The 21,084-nt window shown below is 42.9% G+C and overlaps 2 protein-coding genes across 3 annotated transcripts in view; one reads left to right on the top strand and one right to left on the bottom strand.

Annotated features, from left to right (window-relative positions):
* The window catches only part of LOC105551115 (absent in melanoma 1 protein-like), a 40,866-nt gene extending 28,561 nt beyond the window's left edge, over positions 1-12,305 (top strand). The window contains exons 9-13 of the mRNA XM_011996267.1: positions 367-506; positions 2,668-2,791; positions 3,209-3,367; positions 5,638-5,800; positions 10,307-12,305. Coding sequence (XP_011851657.1) covers positions 367-506; positions 2,668-2,791; positions 3,209-3,367; positions 5,638-5,800; positions 10,307-10,395 — 675 coding nt within the window. The 3' untranslated portion in view covers positions 10,396-12,305. The remainder of the gene's footprint in view (positions 1-366; positions 507-2,667; positions 2,792-3,208; positions 3,368-5,637; positions 5,801-10,306) is intronic.
* A 1,498-nt stretch (positions 12,306-13,803) lies between these two features.
* The window catches only part of RTN4IP1 (reticulon 4 interacting protein 1), a 59,545-nt gene continuing 52,264 nt past the window's right edge, over positions 13,804-21,084 (bottom strand). For both annotated transcript variants that reach the window (XM_011996263.1, XM_011996262.1), the window contains exon 9: positions 13,804-13,932. In XM_011996263.1, the coding sequence (XP_011851653.1) occupies positions 13,825-13,932 (108 nt within the window). In that variant the 3' untranslated portion in view covers positions 13,804-13,824. The remainder of the gene's footprint in view (positions 13,933-21,084) is intronic.

The raw sequence follows: 21,084 nt of genomic DNA, 5'->3' as shown, positions 1-21,084 counted from the left end.
CGAGACTCCGTCTCAAAAAATAAATAAATAAATAAATAAATAAACAAATAAATAAATAAAATAAATGCCATCAGAAGTGTTGATCTTCCCAGCAATACCCATTTCTCTGTGCCTGGAATTTGTTTTCCTGGTTTACGAACTGTTTATATTTACCTGCCTTCCTATGCAATAGGAAAACTAACTGTCCCTCTGTGCTCCCTCTAGCTTGGAGGATACAAACATCCAGGCCCCCTGGGAAAAGGAGTTGATGGAAAGGCCAAATCTGGCAGATTTTTTGTGCTTTGTCCTTGTAACAAGATGATTTTCACATAAGTTTGAATTATTAACAAAGATGAATAACAGAACATTGTTTTTGTTCCTCAACAGGAATTTTCTGAACCAACCATTATTCTCTTTGAAAGAGAAGACTTCAAAGGAAAAAAGATTGAACTTAATGCAGAAACCATTAATCTCCGATCCCTGGGATTCAACACGCAAATACGCTCTGTTCAGGTTATTGGTGGCATGTGAGTTACCTACTCGTTGACTCAATAAAATAGATCATTTTAAAAATCAAGTTTGGGCTGGGCACAGTGGCTCACGCCTGTACTCCCAACACTTTAGGAGGCCGAGGTAGAAGGATCATTTGAATCCAGGGGTTCAAGAAAAGCCTGGACAACAAAGTGAGACCCCATCTCTACCAAAAATTTAAAAATTAGCCAGGTGTGGTGGCACATGCCTGTGGTCCCAGCTACACAGGAGGCTGAGGCCGAAGGATCACTTGAGCACAGTAGGTTGAGGCTGCAGTGAGCCGTGTTCACACCACTGTACTCCAGTCTGAGTGACAGAGCAAGACCTCATATTAAAAAAAAAAAAAAAAAAAATCAGAGTTCTGCCTCTCTTATATTACATTTCTCTTACTTTCTGTAAGGGTTAATAATTATGCACCTTTCTAGAACACTTTTCCACTGGGAAAAGTGTAAAGCATCTTTTATTTCATTATCCAGATTTTTAGTTTATTTAAGGTAAGGACTTTGTCTTTAACACCTCTCATAGTCTAGCAAGTAAGAAAGAGCTGACTTTTCTTATCCCTTTAAAAAAAAGTAAGTCCTCTGATTTTGGAGCTCAGGGCTGAGATTTTCGTTAGCTGGGAATGACTGGCAGATGTTCTACAAATGATTAAAGGTTAACTTGGAAAGATTTTTTTCCCTCAACTTTGAATACTTTTGAAAAATATAAAAATGAATGAGTACTATCAATGTAATATATGTTTTTAAGGAAGTATTTTTCTTTTATTCACAAAAACAATAGGTATGGTCTACCTGTGTACAACAGATGTTGGGGTGGACTACATCTACTTAAAAAATAATCAGGCCGGGCTGGGCGCAGTGGCTCCTGCCTGTAATCCCAGCACTTTGGGAAGCTGAGGCGGGTGGATCACCTGAGGTCAGGAGTTCAGGACCAGCCTGGCCAACATGGTGAAACCCCGTCTCTGCTAAAAATACAAAAATTAGCCAGGTGTGGTGGTGGGCTCCTGTAACCCCAGCTACTCGGGAGGCTGAGGCAGGAGAATCACTTGAACCCGGGAGGTGGAGGTTGCAGTGAGCTGAGATCACACCACTGCACTCCAGCCTGGGCAACAAGAGTGAAACTCCATCTAAGAAAAAAATTTTTTTAAATCACAGAAGCTGGGCGCAGTGACTCACGTCTGTAACCCCAGCACTTTGGGAGGTCAAGGCGGGCAGATCACTGGAACCCAGCAGCTCCAGACAAGCCTGGGCAACATGTTGAAACCCTGACTTTACTAAAAACACAAAAATTAGCCGGGTGTGGTGGTGTGCGCCTGTAGTCCCAGCTGCTCAGGAGGCTGAGGTGGGAGATCACTTGAGTCTGGGAAGTTGAGACTGCAGTGAGCTGTAATCGTGCCACTGCCCTTCAGCCTGGGCAACAGAGTGAGACCTACCTGAAAAAAAAAATTATAGAATATTAGGGTGGTAGAATTACAGGTGATTTTTTTGCAGCAGGTTTGAATATTTTGTTTTTATGATAAGATGACTAAAATGATAAAATTTCATCTAGGATTTAAGTTCCTGGATTAAAAGTAGAGTGCATTCTTCCTTGATGTAATATGCAAGAGAGGAGGGTGCTGGGCTGCTTCCACGCCAGTCTGCACTTGAACCCATACTTCCTCAGGTGTGCAGCAGCAGCATCTGAGCAGAAGGGAACTGAGTATCTTAGCAGTTTTTTAGATTTAACAAAGATTACTCTCATTGCAGACAAAACTTATTATTTAACCCTATTTAGCACCTACTAAGAGCTTTGAAAATATTAACTACTTAAACAACTTAAAGATCCATTATTACAACTGAAGCTATTTTATGAATAGTTCCCAGGAATAACTGAGGAATCCACTAAAAGACAATATTTCATTGCTTTATGGAGGAAACAACTTACCTATTTCTTTTCAAGAATGGAACTTTTTGGCATAAGTACTCACATAGCAAAATTTTGCTATTTGTCAAGAAATTACTTAAGTGTTCTAGAAAAGATCTTCATTTTTCCCCCAATGTATGTTAAAAGTATATAGTTCAGTCTAGAAATGGAAAGCATTCTAAAAATAAATGTAATTGGGGTCCACTGTCAAATGAAAATTGCCACTTACTGTGGTTATTTGCTTTTTGTTTTCAGATGGGTTACTTATGAATATGGCAATTACAGAGGGCGACAGTTCCTATTGTCACCCGCAGAAGTACCTAATTGGTATGAATTCAGTGGCTGTCGCCAAATAGGTTCTCTACGACCTTTTGTTCAGGTATTTTCTTCTTCTCCATGCTCTGTATAGACTCTTCTCTGAAATTTCTTTTTTGTAAATGCAATCCAACTTTTTATCCAATTTTTTAATTCACAGTTTATAATTGGCCTCACCCCATAAACTCCTTCCCCGCCCCAATAATCTGGGCTCAGTTTCTGGTGCTAAGAGGTGTGGCTGCTTCAGAATGCCATAAAACTGAACATCAAAGGCAGTTATCCACAGGCAGGCACCTGCCTCAGGCACTTTGACATTTTTGTCAAACTCTTCTCATTGAGAAAATCTAAAACCTCTGAGACTCTGGAGTATAGTAATTACCCTTAATCCATAAACACTTTGGATTCTTCCTGATATTAATGCTTGTTCAGTGCTTCCAGCAGCACATCTTGTATGACGACTGCTGGGGTTTTTGTCTTCTAGAAGCGAATTTATTTCAGACTTCGAAACAAAGCAACAGGGTTATTCATGTCAACCAATGGAAACTTAGAGGATCTGAAGCTTCTGAGGATACAGGTCATGGAGGATGTTGGGGCCGATGATCAGATTTGGATCTATCAAGAAGGATGCATCAAATGCAGGGTGAGCTTCAGGATTCCATGGGGGCCTGTGATGCCTTTGCTAGGAAGTGACCATCCTTTCATAAGCTTTTGATCTTTTCTTCAAGTAGATGCAATTTCACAATTTCCTGGAGTACTTTCAGAAATGAACTTTTTTTCATGACAGTATATCCTAGCTCTGATAGAACCAGTCTAGGAACTTAAAATGAAAGGTAAATATAGCACTGATCCAAGATAGAATATTTACTTCTATGCTTGATTTTTATATAGTAGTAGAAAAAGGAAGTGTTTTTCTTCCCTTTTTCCTTAACGTAACTGTTACAGAAACAAACTGTAAGCTCCAGCCCTGTCAACAAAAATCACTCTTGGTTTGTTTCTGTTTTGGGGAAATCCAAAGACTAGGATGAAGGGTAAAGAGATCCCTCTGTGTACTACACAGTCCATTTCCTAAGTGTCATACGCTGTAAAGTGGAAAATGGCCCGTCTCCCTCCTGCACCATTCCTGCTATTAACAGACACTTAAAAGCTGACTGTAGTAAGATTTTTATGAAAGAAGCTCATGTTTCTATGGTAGATAAAACTTTTTTATTCCTTGATTTTTTATGAGCTTGACCGTTGGCTCCTGATTTTCTTTAAAAAACAAAACAAAACAAAACAAAAAAAACAACCTGGTGCCCCATGAGTCAGCAGAAGGAACACAGCCTTTCGAAAAGGAGTACAACTCGTTAATTGGGTCTGTTGTGCTGGAGGGGGAATTCTTTCCGTAAACAGAAGTACTGTTTGGACATGCATAGAAGAACTAGCAGGAGAAACAGAAGTAGTTGTAATATAGAAGCAAGAAAAGCAGCTTTCTGCCTTTGAATTGTCTTAAACAAGCCAAGAAAATGGTGCCTTTCAGCAGTTATTTCTAACAGACATTTCAGTGATGTTATTTAACAACTTTGAATTCAATAGGTCAATGAGAAAAAGTCTCCTAGATTATCAAGTGCTTTCATCTCAATATAGAATAATACACTTTATTTTATTTCAATTTTTTTTTAGACAGAGTCTTGCCCGGTCACCAGGCTGGAGTGCAGTGGCACGATCTCGGCTCACTTCAACCTCTGCCTCCCGGGTTCATGCGATTCTCCTGCCTCAGCCTCTTGAGTAGCTGGGACTATAGGCACGTGCCACCACGCCCAGCTAACTTTTTTGTATTTTTAGTACAGATGGGGTTTCACCATGTTGGCCAGGATGGTCTTCATCTCCTGACCACGTGATCCGCCTGCCTTGGCCACCCAAAGGGCTGGGATTACAGGCGTGAGCCACTGCACCTGGCCTAGAATAATACACTTTTAACAGACATTTTTATAGCAACATTGTTTTGTTTTTGTGTTTGAGACAGAGTCTAGCTCTGTTGCCCAGGCTGGAGTGTAGTGATGCGATCACAGCTCACTGTAGCTTCGACCTGGGTTCAAGGGATCCTCCCACCTCAGCCTGCTGAGTAGCTGAGGCCCACATGTGCATGCCACTACACCTGGCTAATTTTTAAAACTTTTCTGTAGAGATAGGGCCTCACAAGTGATCCTCCCACATTGGCCTCCCAAAGTGTTGGGATTACAGTTGTGAGCCACTGCACCTGGCCAGTAATATTTGTTAATGGCATGTGAACATGACTGTCATACATTATTTATATAATAAGGGTAGACTCACTTCAGGGAAGGGCTCATAAAATCTTTGCATTGAAACACCCTCTAGTGAGTCTGCATTTTTCTCTTTTCATAGCTGGAAAGCATGCCTGTTTAGAAAATTTTAGTTCTCATGAAGGAAAGACAGATGCTAATAAATGAATTCTGAATTTTAAAATGATAAAATGCCCTTTAGCCACCCAGTGCTACAAAATTAGAGGTGCAGTCATATACTGGAAGGTCAGGCCAAGCAGAGGTGGAGATGTCAGAGGGCAACATAGCTACAGAACCTGCCTGGGATCGTGGTCACTTATGGCAGGCAAAAATATGATGGGCAATTTTAATGTTCTGAGGCTTTCCCTACTAGTAAGATTTAGTCTTGCAAAGGGCAGAAGTCTTACGACGCACAAAAATTGAGATTTTTCCATCACTCGTGTCATCTGAAATAAAGGGCATAAATATTTATTGTCCGATTCTAGTTGGCTAAGAGCTGAACTGCCTCATGTGGGGTAAATGAAGCTAGGAACTGAGATAATTTTAAAGATCAAGGTAACCAGAGAAACCATTGCTATGAGACTTACAGCTGGATACATATTTAAGCTATCTTGTCTTTTCCACCGAGCAGATAGCAGAAGACTGCTGCCTGACGATTGTGGGCAGCCTGGTAACATCCGGCTCCAAGCTAGGCCTGGCCCTGGACCAGAATGCTGACAGCCAGTTCTGGAGCTTGAAGTCCGACGGCAGGATTTATAGCAAGTTGAAGCCAAATTTAGTTTTAGATGTCAAAGGTAAGGGTCACTTCCCTTATTTTTATTGTAATGCGTATGTCTTTTAGTTAAGGAAAAATCTATCCATAACTTTTGAAAATGATGATGAATGTATTATTAGTAGTAACAGTAGAGAGCGCCTACTATGTGCCAGCTGCTGTGTTAACCACTTTCAGTACAGTGTCTCCTGTCATCTTCATAGCCGCCCTATGAGGTCTACATTATCCCCTCTCCCTCTTCTCCCCAATTTTACAGACAAAAAAAAGGGAAGTTCAAAGGGGTTGGCCAGTTTAGCCACAATCTCACAGCTGTAACTGCTGAACCAGAATCTGGCCATAGGCTGACTTCAAACCATTCATTTTATTATATTAGACTAAAAATCACAAGCTGAAAGGCCATGATTGCACTTAGTTCAGTAGAGTTGATGATTCTCATGTATACACGTGACCTTTCATTGAAAAGATCTAAGATCTCAAAGGAATTAACACAGCCTAGAGGATTTCAATGCAATATGTGTTCAATGAAGCTAATAAGGAGTGAATTGATGGTGCTTGGGGCAAATAAATTTAGGGTGGTGGTCCTCAAACTTCATTTACATCAGAATCACCTGGAGGGTGGGTTAAAATAGACTGTGGGGCCACATCCTCAGAGACTGAGTCTGTAGGTCTGGGGTGGGGCCTGAGAATTCCTTTTCTAACAAGTTCCCAGGTGTTGCCAATGCTGCTGGTCTGAGGCCCACACCCGGAGAATCCCCAACGGTCATTTTAAAACAACATAAGAATGACCTAACCTCTGTGTGGGAACTCAGTGAACTAGTGCTGTTGCTATTGACAGGAGCAGACAGTGTTATACTCATGTCATCTGGGGTAATTCTGCTTTAAATTAATGAGCACTTTTTAAATTCCCTATCAGGAAAGTACAATTGTTTTGTAAATTTAGCAAACTGGTGATAATGTAACCGTACTACATACTCCATTACTTTTTAAAATTTTTATGAGTATATTACATACTCTATTTTAAATCATCACTACAAAATGACTCAATTTTACTTTAATCAGGGATTTAGGCCAATGCTGTCATTAAAGTTTAAGATGTAGGGGTAAAGAGCCAGACGTGGTGGCTCACGCCTGTAATCCCAGCACTTTGGGAGGCCAAGGTGGGCGGATCACGAAGTCAGGAGATCGAGACCATCCTGGCTAACTTGATGAAACCCCGTCTCTACTAAAAAACACAAAAAAATTAGCCGGGCGTGGTGGTGGGCACCTGTAGTCCCAGCTACTCAGGAGGCTGAGGCAGGAGAATCGCGTCAACCCGGGAGGCAGAGGTTGCACTGAGCTGAGATTGTGCCACTGCACTCCAGCCTGGGCGACAGAGCGAGACTTCGTCTAAAAAAAACAAGTTGTAGGGGTAAAGAAAGCACTGCAATCTGATTTTTAAAAAGCGACATTTATGGATAATGGAGAATGAACCTGGACATTTTCATCAGGGGCTTTGGTAGCTGTATGGGGAGCAAAAGTGGCTGTGTCACTTCTGGATCACCAGGTAGGTAGTTTGGCCAAACCACTTAAAACAACGGACTTAGAATCACACAGAATCTGAGAAGTTGGAAAGATGCTCAGAGGCAAACAATGCCTTTGCCTTCATTAAGGGGGCACTTAGGGAACACAAACTAAGCACTGCAACTACAGGCTGGATGGAGACCACAAAGATCATATGAAATGCAAGCAGTACCCTTGGATATAAGAAAATAAATGTAATATTCAGAAACTGAACAGTAACATATAGTACAGCTCCCTCACGTTACATCTGGTACAACAGATTTGTCAATATGTAGACAGGTGAAATACTCATTTTATAGATGATCAACCTGAGGTTCAAACTAGTTACGATTTACGCACATCTTTCTTTATTCTTATTCTGATAAACTTTATTGCACTAGAGTGCTTCAGTGTTTACAAGAGTTTCAAAATCTCCAGAGACACCAAAGAAATGTGACTGAATTGGAAAAAATGGAGTTTTTGAGGCAATGTTAGAAAAAGTAGGGTATTTAGTTCTCAAAGGAAATCTGACTAAACCTTCCTGTTTTTTACAAATGTGATCCGCTTCCTATGTCCAGGGTGGACGACACTATAATCCTTAGCTAGAGCTTTCTTCTCTTATTCTTTCAACATGTATTCATGGGGTACACACTATGTGGCAGGCTCAGTGCTAGACATGGAGGGCACCACAGTGAGAAAAAAAAAAGCCACCTCCTTAGCTTCAGACAGCTTACGTTCTAGATGCACTAGGCACACAGGATGTCCCTGACTTGCTACATCAGCAGTGGACCAGAAGGAAGGACACCTGACTCCTTGTCTTGGCTCTGACATGAACAGTGGGACTCTACGTTTCTTAAGACTTCTTTTTAAAGCTCCAGAGCCCCTTCCTAAATGACCCTATATAAATTACTCAAGAGCCTGTTGAGTAAGCATAATATCCTGTATATTTGTGAACTCTCAGTAGTACAGTAGCTACAACAGTCTTTTTTTTTTTTTTTTTTTTTTGAGACGGAGTCTCGCTCTGTCACCCAGGCTGGAGTGCAATGACACGATCTTGGCTCACTGCAACCTCCGTCTCCTGGGTTCAAGCAATTCTCCTGCCTTAGCCTCCTGAGTAGCTGGGACTACAGGTGCCTGCCACCACACCCCGCTAGCTACAACAGTGTTAATTCATTGTTAAACTGATTTTAATTTTCTCAGACTGGGAGAATGGTGCCATCTTGTGGACATGAGAAAGCAGCGCGGCACGTCCCACACCCCACGCAGAGGAGAATATAAACACTTCCTTTCCTGTTGGTGCACTTAACTAGCAGACCGTGATTTCCATTAGCTACAACTACTAAGCCACTTGTTATCTATTAAAATTGCCCTAAGAGTTATTAGATCACGCATCTGTCTTCTAGCTCATCTCCTTATGTTTGGGAAATGAGTTCTTTTGGTAGACATTCATGTATTATTCCAGACCACATACCTTGTAACAACAGTGGAAGCTGATTCATATTCACTTTAAAAAACATGAAGTCTGTACAATTTACATACTTTCCAAAGGCAAGAAAATGAATCAAATTATTTCTCAAGAACTTTCTAGTCTTCATGATTCTAGTTGAATTTATATGAAAGTATTTTAAGACACCTTTAAAATACAAAAGATACTCTTAAAATACAAAAAGTATTTTAACATACTATAATAATGAAGTATGAAAAGAAACATCGTGGCGTTAATACTTCCTGAAACTTCGGCGGAATATGCTGTGTGTGTCTCTGTCTGGGCAGAGTGTAGCGTTTGCTGGCAGTGGCAACGCTTTTTCCCTACTGCTACAAACTTACACAAAAAGGCCTAAAGCGCCTTACCCTTGTATTCTACAGTACATCTAGCCATACATCTAGCTGTGTAGAGGCTGTAGATTATCAATGATGATAAATCAGTCTCACAAGAGAAGAGACGATTTCCTTCCTCAACTATAATACCTAGATTTATTGTGTAAATTCTCAAACTTTTTCATATTTTGCTTCAAAGGCGAAAAGAATGTTTATTTCTTCTTGGTCCAAGGAGGAAGCATGCTTTCAATACCGGTCACTCCCTGCATCAAAATGCACAGATTTTTACTTTGATGGGGTCTTTGTTGATATATCCTTGGTGCTGAGGTTTATGCTAAAAAAAGGATAAGTCATCTGAGGGGATCTTTATTCTACACTGGAAAAAAAAATCAGATAACCCTTTTGTTAATGATACTTCTCCAAAGAAAGAAGCCATGAGGCTGTTTATAGCACTAAAGTATCTGAAACATCCAGTAAGCACCTTTGGAAAATCTTACAAACATTCTGGTAAAAGGGAGTTAGAGAGTTCATGATAATAGTTTTACAATGCAATGGTACTCAGCATCTTAAATGCTATGAAGTTTTATCCACCGAGTCCCCAGTAGTGACAATGCTACCCTGTCCCTTTGTGTACTTCCGGGTGTCATTCAAACCTTCCCTTTGACCTAATACAGCCCGTTTTCACTGTTCATGCAAATGCTGTTCCTCAATAACCATTCCTCCCACCTTTCCACTACTGCCAGGACTGCCTGCTCTTTCCTCACTGGTGTCTCGAATCCACCATCTCACCACCAAATATATGTTAGTCTCTTTACTCCTTTTCCCTTCTCTTGAGTTTTCCCAGTTCCCTTGAATTTCAGACATTGTACGAGTGACTGTGGACTAGCTCCTAAGAACTGGGTAGAAAAAGGAGCCCATGAGGTAGGATGTCCTGTGTGAAGCTGCTGGTGCCCCGATGATGGGATCTGGACAGATTCACCTATGGCAGGTTGACCCTGTCATCCCACAGGGGCTCAGGCTTCCCTCCCTGCCTTGCCTCCTTGAGGCATGCCGTTCTACACCTTGTTTACTTGCTTACTTTTGCTGTACTGGTGTTGGGAAAATTGTGTCTACTATAGACCCTTCACCATGGGCACATTCATCTTTTATTATTTTCCTTCCTTTCTTTTAGGGGGCACACAGTATGATCAAAATCACATTATCCTCAACACTGTCAGCAAAGAGAAGTTTACACAAGTGTGGGAAGCCATGGTCCTATAAACCTGAACAAAGAAGGAAGAAGAATCTTCTGGAGGTCCTTCCAGTCACCTTATTTTTTAAAAAGGACAATGCTGATGGAAGATCCAACTGGAAAGTGGATCAACTCCTCCTTCATTGATTCTAAATTCAACCTTAAATCATGCTGCCATGACTCAGAGAACTTACTCATCGTTTCAAAAGACTATCATAGCTTTAAGCCAATAATTTGTCCTCCTTTCATTTCTTGCCTTTCATTTTTGGTAGCTGCTTAAACAGGTTGCCTAATTAGCAGCTTTTGGGTGATTTTTTAAAATGTTATACCAAGACTTCAAGACTGTGTACATTTTAAATTATTTCCAAAGATAGTGACAGGAGAGAACTGGAACAAATCTACCAACTTTGTAGGCCTACAAAGCCCTTACACTTTAAAGGGTAAGATAAAGGCTTAGGTTTGAAAGGTAGAGAACTGTTTAGCATCTGAGAAGAAATACTTAATTAGGCCTGTAATTTTGGTTCTTGGCCTTAAACACTTTATGGAACCTTAAAATATGCTGCATAGCACAGTAGGAAAGCCTTAGGTCTTCACACCTTTAAGGAACTCTAAACAAAATATTACTTTCCTTTAGTTCATATTAAAAACTAATGCAGTTTAAAAATTTCATGTCAAAGTATGGTAACAGTTGTTAGTAGGATTTGAATTATTAATTTTTTGATTCAGGGTCTCACTCTGTCACCCAGGCTGGAGTACAGTGGTGCAATCGTGGCTCACTGCAGCCTCTACCTCCCTAGGCTCAGGTGATCCTCCCACCTCAGCCTCCCAAGTAGCTGGGACTATAGGCACACACCACCAAGCCCAGCCAATTTTTGTTTTTCTGTAGAGATGGGGTTTCACCATGTTGCCCAGGCTGATGTCGAACTTCTGGGCTCAAGCAATCTGCTCGCCTCAGCCTCCCAAAATGCTGGGATTACAGGCCTGAGCCACTGCGCCCAGCCAGGATTTGAATTATTTTAACTGATCCATGGGCTGCCCTAGAATGTCACAAATGAGTGTGGTTTAATGCCTTTCTTATAGCTGCTACTGGAACACTATTATCATGACCTAATTTATGAGCCATCCTTACTCATCTACAAGCGCTGAAGCAATGTTATATACATTTTTGCTAAACTCAGATTTGTTAGCCTAATTTCTTGCCCTTCTATCCACCTGCATCTGCACATGGCCTGCATGGGGCTGCCTGCCCTGCAGTGTTCTATAGCCATTGCTTCGGGGTACAGCTGTTGGTGGACAGCCTCAGGTCCTGGGGGCACTGTAGCCACTAAATGAGGTGTGAAAGGCTCAAGAGGACGACCAGCAATTATCCCCAGAAAGTGAAGGAAAAGAGACCTTCAGGGATGTTGCTGGTCAAGTCTTGGAACTCATGATTTGACTGGAGTCAAATCAATCTTCAAGCAGTCTTGGAACCCTCAACTGCAGTAAGCATTTCAAGAATGCAAACATACTGCTTAACTACTGACAAGACACTGGCCCATACGCTGCTGTTCAAACTGGGTTCTAGCTTTGAAGAACAAAAGTGCTAAACATTTCCTTGAATATATTCTTCCTCTTTTTGTCCTCATCACTCAATACTGGTGCTCTTATCACACGTAGAACAACTCGTTTCTTTTCCATCTATTCAAGTGTGTCTCTAATTCTAAAATGCTGATCTTCTCTGGAGTCTGTGGTAGGCAATTCCGGTCACTGGAATAGTTTATCTTGTTTTAAAATATTATTGGCGCTGGTACAACAGCATCCAACGTATCTGTCTTGTTCCTAGATGTATAGCTTTGAATTTAGGCCTTTTGTGTATACCATTACAATGTGGTGGGGTAAGACACTCTACAATGGCCTGTGCTGAGCTGATCTCTTAAATAAACTTGCTTCTGGTTAACTATGTTGATGAAATCTGAGAGTCCATTCAGTAGCCCTCATCTAACCCTTCAAAGAGAGTCAGCTAGCAGATTAGAAACAAATGTCTGATTAGGATGAAGCAGGTTTGAGGGGTGCTGGTTTAACAGCAAGAAAGTGTTGCTGACACTCTTTCCAAACGCCATGGTTTCTGAGTGGAAACGAGGATGAGTGAGGTCCTGGCTCAAGTATTTTACTCCCACTACCACCTGGGAGCCCTCCAGGAAAAGAGCTGAGGCTGCTCCAGATGGAATTCAGGAGCAGTTGGTATTTACACCTGGAAAATCAGACTTTTTTTTCTTTTGAAATAACTCGGTAGTAAGACCAGACCAGCAATTCTAGAGAAAAGCCTACATCTAACATACATGCTACCAAACGAGTGTCTAACAGGAATTAACCAAGCAGAAATCTCAAAACAGGTCTACATCAAAAGTTAAAGGAAGCATTTCAGGTGCAATACTGAGGATGAGTATATTAGGAAGTAAAAACACTTACCGTAAATGAATATTCAAAAGTGCACACTGCAATGGGTTGACTGGAGAGAGATCTAAATGTAAACATTTGACATCAAAGTGGCGAGCTTTGGACTCCATTGGAAGGCTGCAATTTCCATGGAAAAGCCCTCAGAGAAGCATGTTTCAATTGCCGAAACAGGCCTAACCCTTATGCAAGACGTAAGGGTTTTGACAAGTTAGAAACTCTGCCCTCACCTTTCAATATTAGGAGCATAAACAAATGAATCACCAGCCAGATTTTTATATATGACACTAAGAGACTTAGATGTGGTGACCACATTATGGTAGAGGAACAAAAAAGGAAACCTTGGTCAGTTAGAATGGTGCTCGGTGATTAATTCAAGAAGAACTAGCTTTAAATGATCTCTTCATGCTGACATCCATCCATACACTGAAAGTTTTAGTATGGTACATTAAGATGATCAAGCCCAGCACGGTGGTTCACGCCTGTAATCCCAACACTTTGGGAGACTGACGTGGTGGATCGCTTAAGCCCGGGCGTTTGAGACCAGCCTGGGTAACATGGCGAAACTCTCTACTAAAAATACAAAAAATTAGCTGGGTGTGGTGGTGCATACCTGTAGTCCTAGCTACTTGAGAGGCTGAAGCAGGAGAATCGCTTAAGGTCAAGGCTGCAATGAGCTGTGATTGTGCCACTGCACTCCAGCCTAGGTGACAAAGTAAGACCCTGTCTCAAAAACAAAAAAAAAGACAATAAAGTAGTTTAAGCTAGTAAAATGGAAGGTGCCACAGCAACCTGCAAAGCCAGTGTGAAAGAACAGCTTGAAAAAACCTGGAATTTTTACTGACTACAGACAAGTTCAAGTGCTGGTATTTTTATATCGATTACTGGCCAAAACGGTGTGCTTATTTTTTAAAGCTTGTATCATGGAATTTATAATCTAATCTGGAAAAAATGCTAGAAAAAAATTTGGGCTCACAGGCACTCACCAAATAAGAACGCCAACAATCAGTAAACTGCATTTTTATTTAGACAACATTAATTACAGTCTTTCCTCGTGCGTGTCCTCTTTCCACCTTCAGGAAGGCTTCTGGAACTTTAGAAAAAGGAAAGGTTTGTTCAATAACTGGCCGGATCTGTAAAACATAAGAGGTTGACCAGTGGATAAAAAAGCCTACATCTTTCAAGGCAGATGACATTGGTAATTAGTTTCTTCACAGTGTCCCTCAAGCCACAGCCTCTCTTGAGTGTCTCTCCAGTGGACCCAGGTCAGGTTCTCACACGGGCCATGATGCTGCCTCCATTCCTGCCTCACTGCTGCTTCTCTCTTTACGGCCCTTCCCACCCCACTGCCCAGTCTTACTTCTCCTCCATGCTGGTCTGTCACTCTCCTACTCAGAACCCTTCAACAGCTCCCACCCTGGCATTCGAAGACCAATAGCATCCTCAGCTCAGCCCTCATCCAGATTCCACGCTTTCCCAAAACGCTCTACTTGTCCTTTTCTCCACCTGGTATGTTTATGCCTCTGCTGGTACAAGTCAGTAAGCCCAGAAATCCTTCTCCTGTGAAAATTCTACCGCCCTTCCCGTCCAGGTCTCACACTGTCTTTCCTCATGCCCCAGTTTGCAACGTGTTGTCCCTTTCAACTACCACAGGAACCATGTGGCCTACTTCACAGACTGTACTTGTTTACAGCTGAGTACCCATCTCAGTCACTCTGTGCTGTATGGTAAATAACAAAGAGAACATCCCAAGGTCCTTGCTGTATGTATCCATCTGGCCCCTTACAGAAAGTGCATGGAAACAGTGTGTGTGTTTCTTTTTTTTTTTTTTTTAATTTGTTCAGTGTTTGGCATATCTACCCAACCAGAGCATAAAGTACCTGTGGGACAGGGGACTAAGCCACTTTGTTTGCATCCCCCACAACACCCAGCATAATGCTAAACATACGGTAGAAGCTTCATCAATGTCACTTAGGTGAAAGCTAATAAGGTAAGTGGGGGGAAAAGCATCTTATGTGAGCTTTCTGGGCTTCGAGAATACTTGGCCCAGGCTGGAGTTGCCCTGGCAGGCTTTGCTAAACAACGGTGCGCTGGTTACAATTTACAAGAAAGCCATTCCAGCCAGCTCATACATGTTTCAGTGCTGCTGGGTCTTCTCGCTGCACTATCAGTAATGCCAGCAACCTCCTTCTGAAACTAGGTCCCAGGTAACGCCCTCTCTCTGCATGCAGAAATCCAACTGAATTCTTCCTTTTCAAAACTTTAAGCAAACATCCACGGTTATCCACTGGGTATCTCAGTGGCCCGCCTCCCATAGCTCCACTGGCAGGGGTAAGTTATCAGAGGGCGTAAGCCAACTCATCCATTTTACAACGCCTTTCCTTTTACAAGAGGAAGAAGTGTTATTGTGACATTCAGATGCATCTGATGAACCTTCCTCGTGGATGACTTCACAGCCCAGCCACCAGAAAAGCATCTTAGACTCCAAAAGTTCCCTTCTCCAAAGAGCTGAAAATACTTTTGTACCCGCAAATCACAATCAGCTCATAATAAAAGCAACAGCTGGCACCTCCTGGCCTCACTATGTGCCAGGCACTGTTTCAGGGGCTCCTAGATTTCATCTCATTTAACCCCCATAACCATTTTCTGGGGTAAATACTGTTATTCCCATTTTACAGATGAATAAATCAAGGCACAGAGTTAAATAAGTTGCCCAATGTCTCACTTCTGATAAATGGCAAGTCAGGATTCAATTTGGTGCCATCATCTGCTATCACCACTATGCACTGAGCCTTTCCTATAGCATCTGCTGCTGTCTACACCTACCCCTAAAACCTTGAAGGAAGGGAAAAGTAGCCAAGGACTGTAAGGATTTATTACAGTCTGCATGTCAGCCTGCCTGCCTTGTGCCAGCTGAGGACCTGGTCTCTAGACCCTGTGTCCAGGCCACCAAGATGACAGATGTGTGGTACACAGGTGCCATCCACACCTATGGAGGACATCACTATTGCTGACCCCTGCAAGCTGAGCATGACCTCAGAATCTTCACCACTGCAGCCACTATTAACTGCTCTGAGCTGGCTTGTGAGACGAAGCCTATTTGTCTTCCATTCTCTCCAAGAATAAGGCAGAGGACTGTGGTGAGTCCCACTTTGGGGTGGACTGCATTAATGTTGCTGAATGGAATGGGATGCATTGTTTCTTGGCCAGGCACAGTGGCCCACATCTGTAATCCCAGCACTTTGGGAGGCCGAGGCAGGCTGATCACCTGAGGTCAGGAGTTTGAGACCAGCCTGGCCAACATGGTGAAGCCCATCTCCACTAAAAATACAAAAATTAGCTGGGTGGGTTGGTGTGTGCCTGTAATCCCAGCTACTCGGGAGGCTGAGAGGCATGAGAATCGTTTGAACCCAGGAGGTGGAGGCTGCAGTGAACTGAGATCGTGCCATTGCACTCCAGCCTGGGCAACAGAGCGAGACTCTGTCACCAAAACAAGCAAACAAAACAGTTGTTTCCTGGATGTCCCACATGAGACCTGCAACAATCACTCCCCCAAAGCCCCTGGGACACTGTTTTCAGGATGCTGTTTACCTGGAAAAGGAATCACCCAAATGCATGCTTAAAATGCAGAGTCCAAGGCCTCCCATTAGAACAACTACATCAGAACCTGCAGGGGTGGGGCAGAAACAATGCTTCCCCAGTGATCTGCATGTACCCTAAAATGGGACTCACCCAGCCCTCTGCCTTATTCTTGGGATCCCTAACTTGTACCATGCACATACCCATCCATTCCACAGACTGACAAAGTGTCCGCCTCCTAAGGCACTAATCCAAAGCAGGCTGAACTCAATGTTCAATTTAGAGCTCTGACTGGGGACACAGATCCTGAACTGATGACACAGGGAGCTTAGAGTTACTGCCCACTTTAATCTGGCTGGTCAGGCCTATTGTGGCAAATAACCCGAGAGGGCTGACCACGGCATAATGAGTCATTCAGCAGTTCCCGTAAGTGACAATGGAGAAAAAGGTTTCCAATTGAAGGCCAGCAAATGCCACTGTTGGCTGAATCTGTAACAGCAAACAGAGATTAACTGGATAATGAGACAGTGTCTATGTACAGCCTCACATCAGACCTAGAATACTTGTTTGTTAAGGACAAAGGGATCAGAGGTAAAATCCAGAGGGGGGAAAGAAAGGTTACTTGCAGTGAAGTGGGGACGTTTATGTGATGACGCTGCTGTAGTCCACCTGGCACAGGGAGCCCTGTTATAAAGCGGGCAGGCTCAACGGCACGCTTCCCACTGTGCAGATACACAAGGCTCACGGCCGGCCAGGGGACGCTCACAGCAGCAGCCCTCATTCAGTTTTGGATTCATGTGTGGGGTGCTGATTGTGCCTCGCATCCCTGATACAAAGGCTGAACCAAGCCAAGCACCAAGATTTGGCACCTGCTGCCTGACATCCCTTCTGGGAGAACGTAGGGATGATGGGAACCTCAACCTCTCTGGAGTGACCTTGAACATTGCTGCTTACCAGCCCCTGGGCAAGTCCTCCTTCCTGCTGAGGCAAAACACTCTCTAATGCTTGAGGGGAGACAGTACAGAAAACCTCTCACTACTGCAAGAGCATGAGGCTGCTGGTGGAGAAGGACACTGTCTAGGCAGCCATGGCAGCAGGCAGAGGTTTTCCGTCAATTCCCATTTTCCCAGTGAGAATCACAAAACCGTAGAGTTAACATAGCCAAGTGTGCCTGTTTTTATAGATTAGGAAACTGAAGTGCAAGTGACTGAGTGGTAAGTGTAAGGTCAGAGCTGTCAACAGCAGAGCCAAAACAAGGACCTAGGACTCCGGAATGTCGCTACTGCATGGGATGGATGTAATCTGGGAAGTCACAGTCTGTTCCACTTCTTTTCCTAGACCCTTGGCCTCTTCTTCCACCAGGCATAGAGGCTGCAGATCTCAGAGGGTGAGGTGTGTGAGGGGACGCTGACAGGTGACAAACACCAAGGAAGACCTAAGGGCTCCTGGTCTGAGTCCACATCCACACACCTGTGGACAGGCACCAGGACCGCAGTTCCAGCACTACCTCCTGGACAGGTATGCCCCTGACCTCTGTGATAGGTTCACTATTTCCAGGGTTGCGGTAAAGAAGAAGAAGGGAACTTAAACTAAGTCTACCTTTAGATAAAAAGAAGACAAAAGGAAGAGGTGAATTTTGCTCCCAGTTGCTGTTTCTTGGAAACTTCCTGCCCCAGATGGCAAACTCAAAACTGGAAGATAGGGTGAGACAGGAGGGGGATGGCAGATGGGGGAACCCTCCAGGGAGTAAATGTGCCATTTGGGAAAGCATCAAGGACTTGTCCCCAGGTACCCCTAAAAAAATGCACTTCCAACAGCCAGAAAGTGAGAGGAGAAACCCCATATAAATTTGCTCATAGAAACAATTTCAGTAGCATCAGGAAACTTCAGAAGCATTGAGGCCACGAGATCCATGAGATACTTGCCATATCAGGCAAGGCAGCCCTCTTCCAGTGTGGTCCTAGGGATTCAGTCCCTCATCATTACATTCTTTCCATGGAGCAAACTCCAGTGGCAATAAGGAACTTAAGGTTTAGAATGTACTTCATTGCTAAACGAGGGCCCAGCTATTCAAGACGGACCTGGGAAATCACCTACCTCAGAACTCATTACATTTTTCTCGAAAGCTGCTGTGTCCAATATGGTAGCCTCTAGACACGTGACTATTTACGTTAATCGAAAGTAAGTAATTAAAATGAAAAAGTCAGTCTCTCAAGTTGCATTTGCTACATTTCAAGTGCTCAGTGGCGTAGTGGCCACCAAGTGAATACTGCAGACAGAGAACATTTCCATCACTGCACAACGTTCCAGAGGACAGGCTGCTCGAAAGGTAACTGAGTGTGACCAACACACTTCTCCACCATCTACTGGGTCAAGTAAGTGCTAGTGGGCCTTCAGTAAGTGTTCTGAATTGAACTCAAATATGGTGCATAGGAACTATTCTGATGCTGGCTAAAATCAATCAACTGAGAAATCTATATCACTGCTCAACCAAGATGCGTGGCTGGCATCTAAGATTTTGAATATACCTGTGAACATTAAGTTCCTAACATCAGAAGGCTTACTAATTACATGAAGAATATATATGTGTAAATAAACATTCAAAAATATCTTCCTGGCCATGTGCAGTGGCTCACACCTATAATCTTAGCATTTTGGGAGGCCCAGGCAGGCAGATCACTTGAGCTCAGGAGTTCGAGACCAGCCTGGGAAACATGGCAAAACCTTGTCTCTACAAAAAATACAAAAAATTGAGCTGGTCAGGGGCATACCTGTCCAAGAGGTAGTACTGGATAGTGCTACATGGGGGGCTGAGGTGGGATGATCGCTTGAGCCCAGGAGGTCAAGGCTGCAGAGAGCTGAGAGCATACCACTACACTCCAGCCTGGATGACAAAGTGAGACCTTGTCTCAAAAAAAAAAAAAAAAATTAAAAAAAAAAAAAGATCGTCCTACCATGCTTGATTTCTAGCCATCTAGTTTCCCTCCTCAGGAGCAACCAAGATTTCTAGCTGCTCTCATATCCTTTTCAGATATTTTATGTATTGTGGTAGGCAGAATAATGGCCCCCAAAGATATTCACATCCTAATTCCCAAAATGTGTGAATCTGGCACCTTACATGGCAAAAGAACTTTGCTGGTATGATTAAGGTTAAGGATCCTGAGATGCAGAGATTATCCTGGATTATCCAAGTGGGCCCAGTGTAATTTCAGGGTCCTTATAAGAGGAAGGCAGGAGGGTTAGAGGTCAAAGATTAACAGAAGCAGAGGTTGGAGTGATGAAGCCACAAGTCAAGGGAGATACAGCCTCTAGAAGCTGGAGAAGGCAAGGAAACAGATCCTCCCCTATAGCCTGCTTCCAGGAGGAATGCAGCCCTGCCCACACATCTGGACTTCTGACCAAAATCTTATTATTATAAGATAATAAATTTGTGTTGTCTTAAGTCACCACATTCATAATAATTTGTTACAGCAATAAGAAACTAATACATGCATATATAAGCAAATATGTATAGATATTTTCCTTCAAAACACAGTTACACAGTCCTTCTTAGCAGCAGCTATCATCTGAAGACTGCCTCACCACCACCTCTTCTCAGTCCTGCAAGATACTGAGAAGTACAAGATGACAGAGTAAAATACCAAGAATTCAAACTCTAGGTAACAATGTCTGGATGATTATTTAAGCAGAAAACAATGAAGGCTGTAGAAGGAACTGTCCTAAGGATCAAAAGACCTGGGCCCTGCCTATGTGACCTTGAGCACATCATTTAATTTCTTAGGGCCTCTGTCCCTTCAAATGTGACATCACGGCAGGATGGGGGATAAAGGGATGAAGACAGTAAACTGGACAAGTGCAAGACTTTCTTCTTTCCAGTCTATGAGTATGCTATTCAACGGCATATGCGTGACCTGAATATAATTTGTGCTATATCTCCCCCCACCAAAAAGTAAGTGTGTTAAATAGAATGAAAATAGGAACTGTTTTTTGTGCTTAGGAGAAAATGCCAATAAACTGTAGGCACAAGGCACGTCAGTACCAACCCATTACACTTAAGGGGCTAATTATAAATCATTCTTTTTGAGAATGCTCAGAACAGTAGTTTGCAAACTGGTGTCCAGGAGCCCAGGGCTCCTTGGCTGTGTGCAGCAGCTGTGAGGAAACAGAACATTTGCGAGGGAGGTCACTCCCTGCCACCACTTCACCTGCAGAGCAGCTCCTCCTCTACCTATTCTGTAAACTGGAGCTTGGCCTGACTGGGTTTCAGTTAAAAAACATTTAACTACTAGTTTAAGATAAGGATCGGCAAACTTTTTCTGTAAAGAGTTAAATAGTGAATGTTTTAGGCTTTGCAGGCTTCACATGGTCTAAGTTCTCTTCTTCATTTTTTTTTTTTAACAAATCTTTAAAAATGTAAAAACCAGCCAGGTGCGGTGGCTCACGCCTGTAATCCCAGCACTTTTGGAGGCCAAGGTGGGTGGATCACAAGGTCAAGAGATTGAGACCATCCTGGCCAACATGGTGAAACCCCGTCTCTACTAAAAATACAAAAAATTAGCTGGGTGTGATGGTGGGTGCCTGTAGTCCCAGCTACTTGGGAGGCTGAGACAGAAGAATCGCTTGAACCCAGGAGGTAGAGGTTGCAGTGAGCTGAGATTGTGCCACTGCACGCTAGCCTGGCAACAGAACAAGACTCTGTCTCAAAA

Source organism: Mandrillus leucophaeus, unplaced genomic scaffold (genome assembly GCF_000951045.1).
Source record: "Mandrillus leucophaeus isolate KB7577 unplaced genomic scaffold, Mleu.le_1.0 Scaffold507, whole genome shotgun sequence".
Lineage (NCBI taxonomy): Eukaryota > Metazoa > Chordata > Mammalia > Primates > Cercopithecidae > Mandrillus > Mandrillus leucophaeus.
The sequence above is the reverse complement of the archived record's forward strand: the minus strand, read 5'-3'. Positions and strand labels throughout refer to the sequence as shown.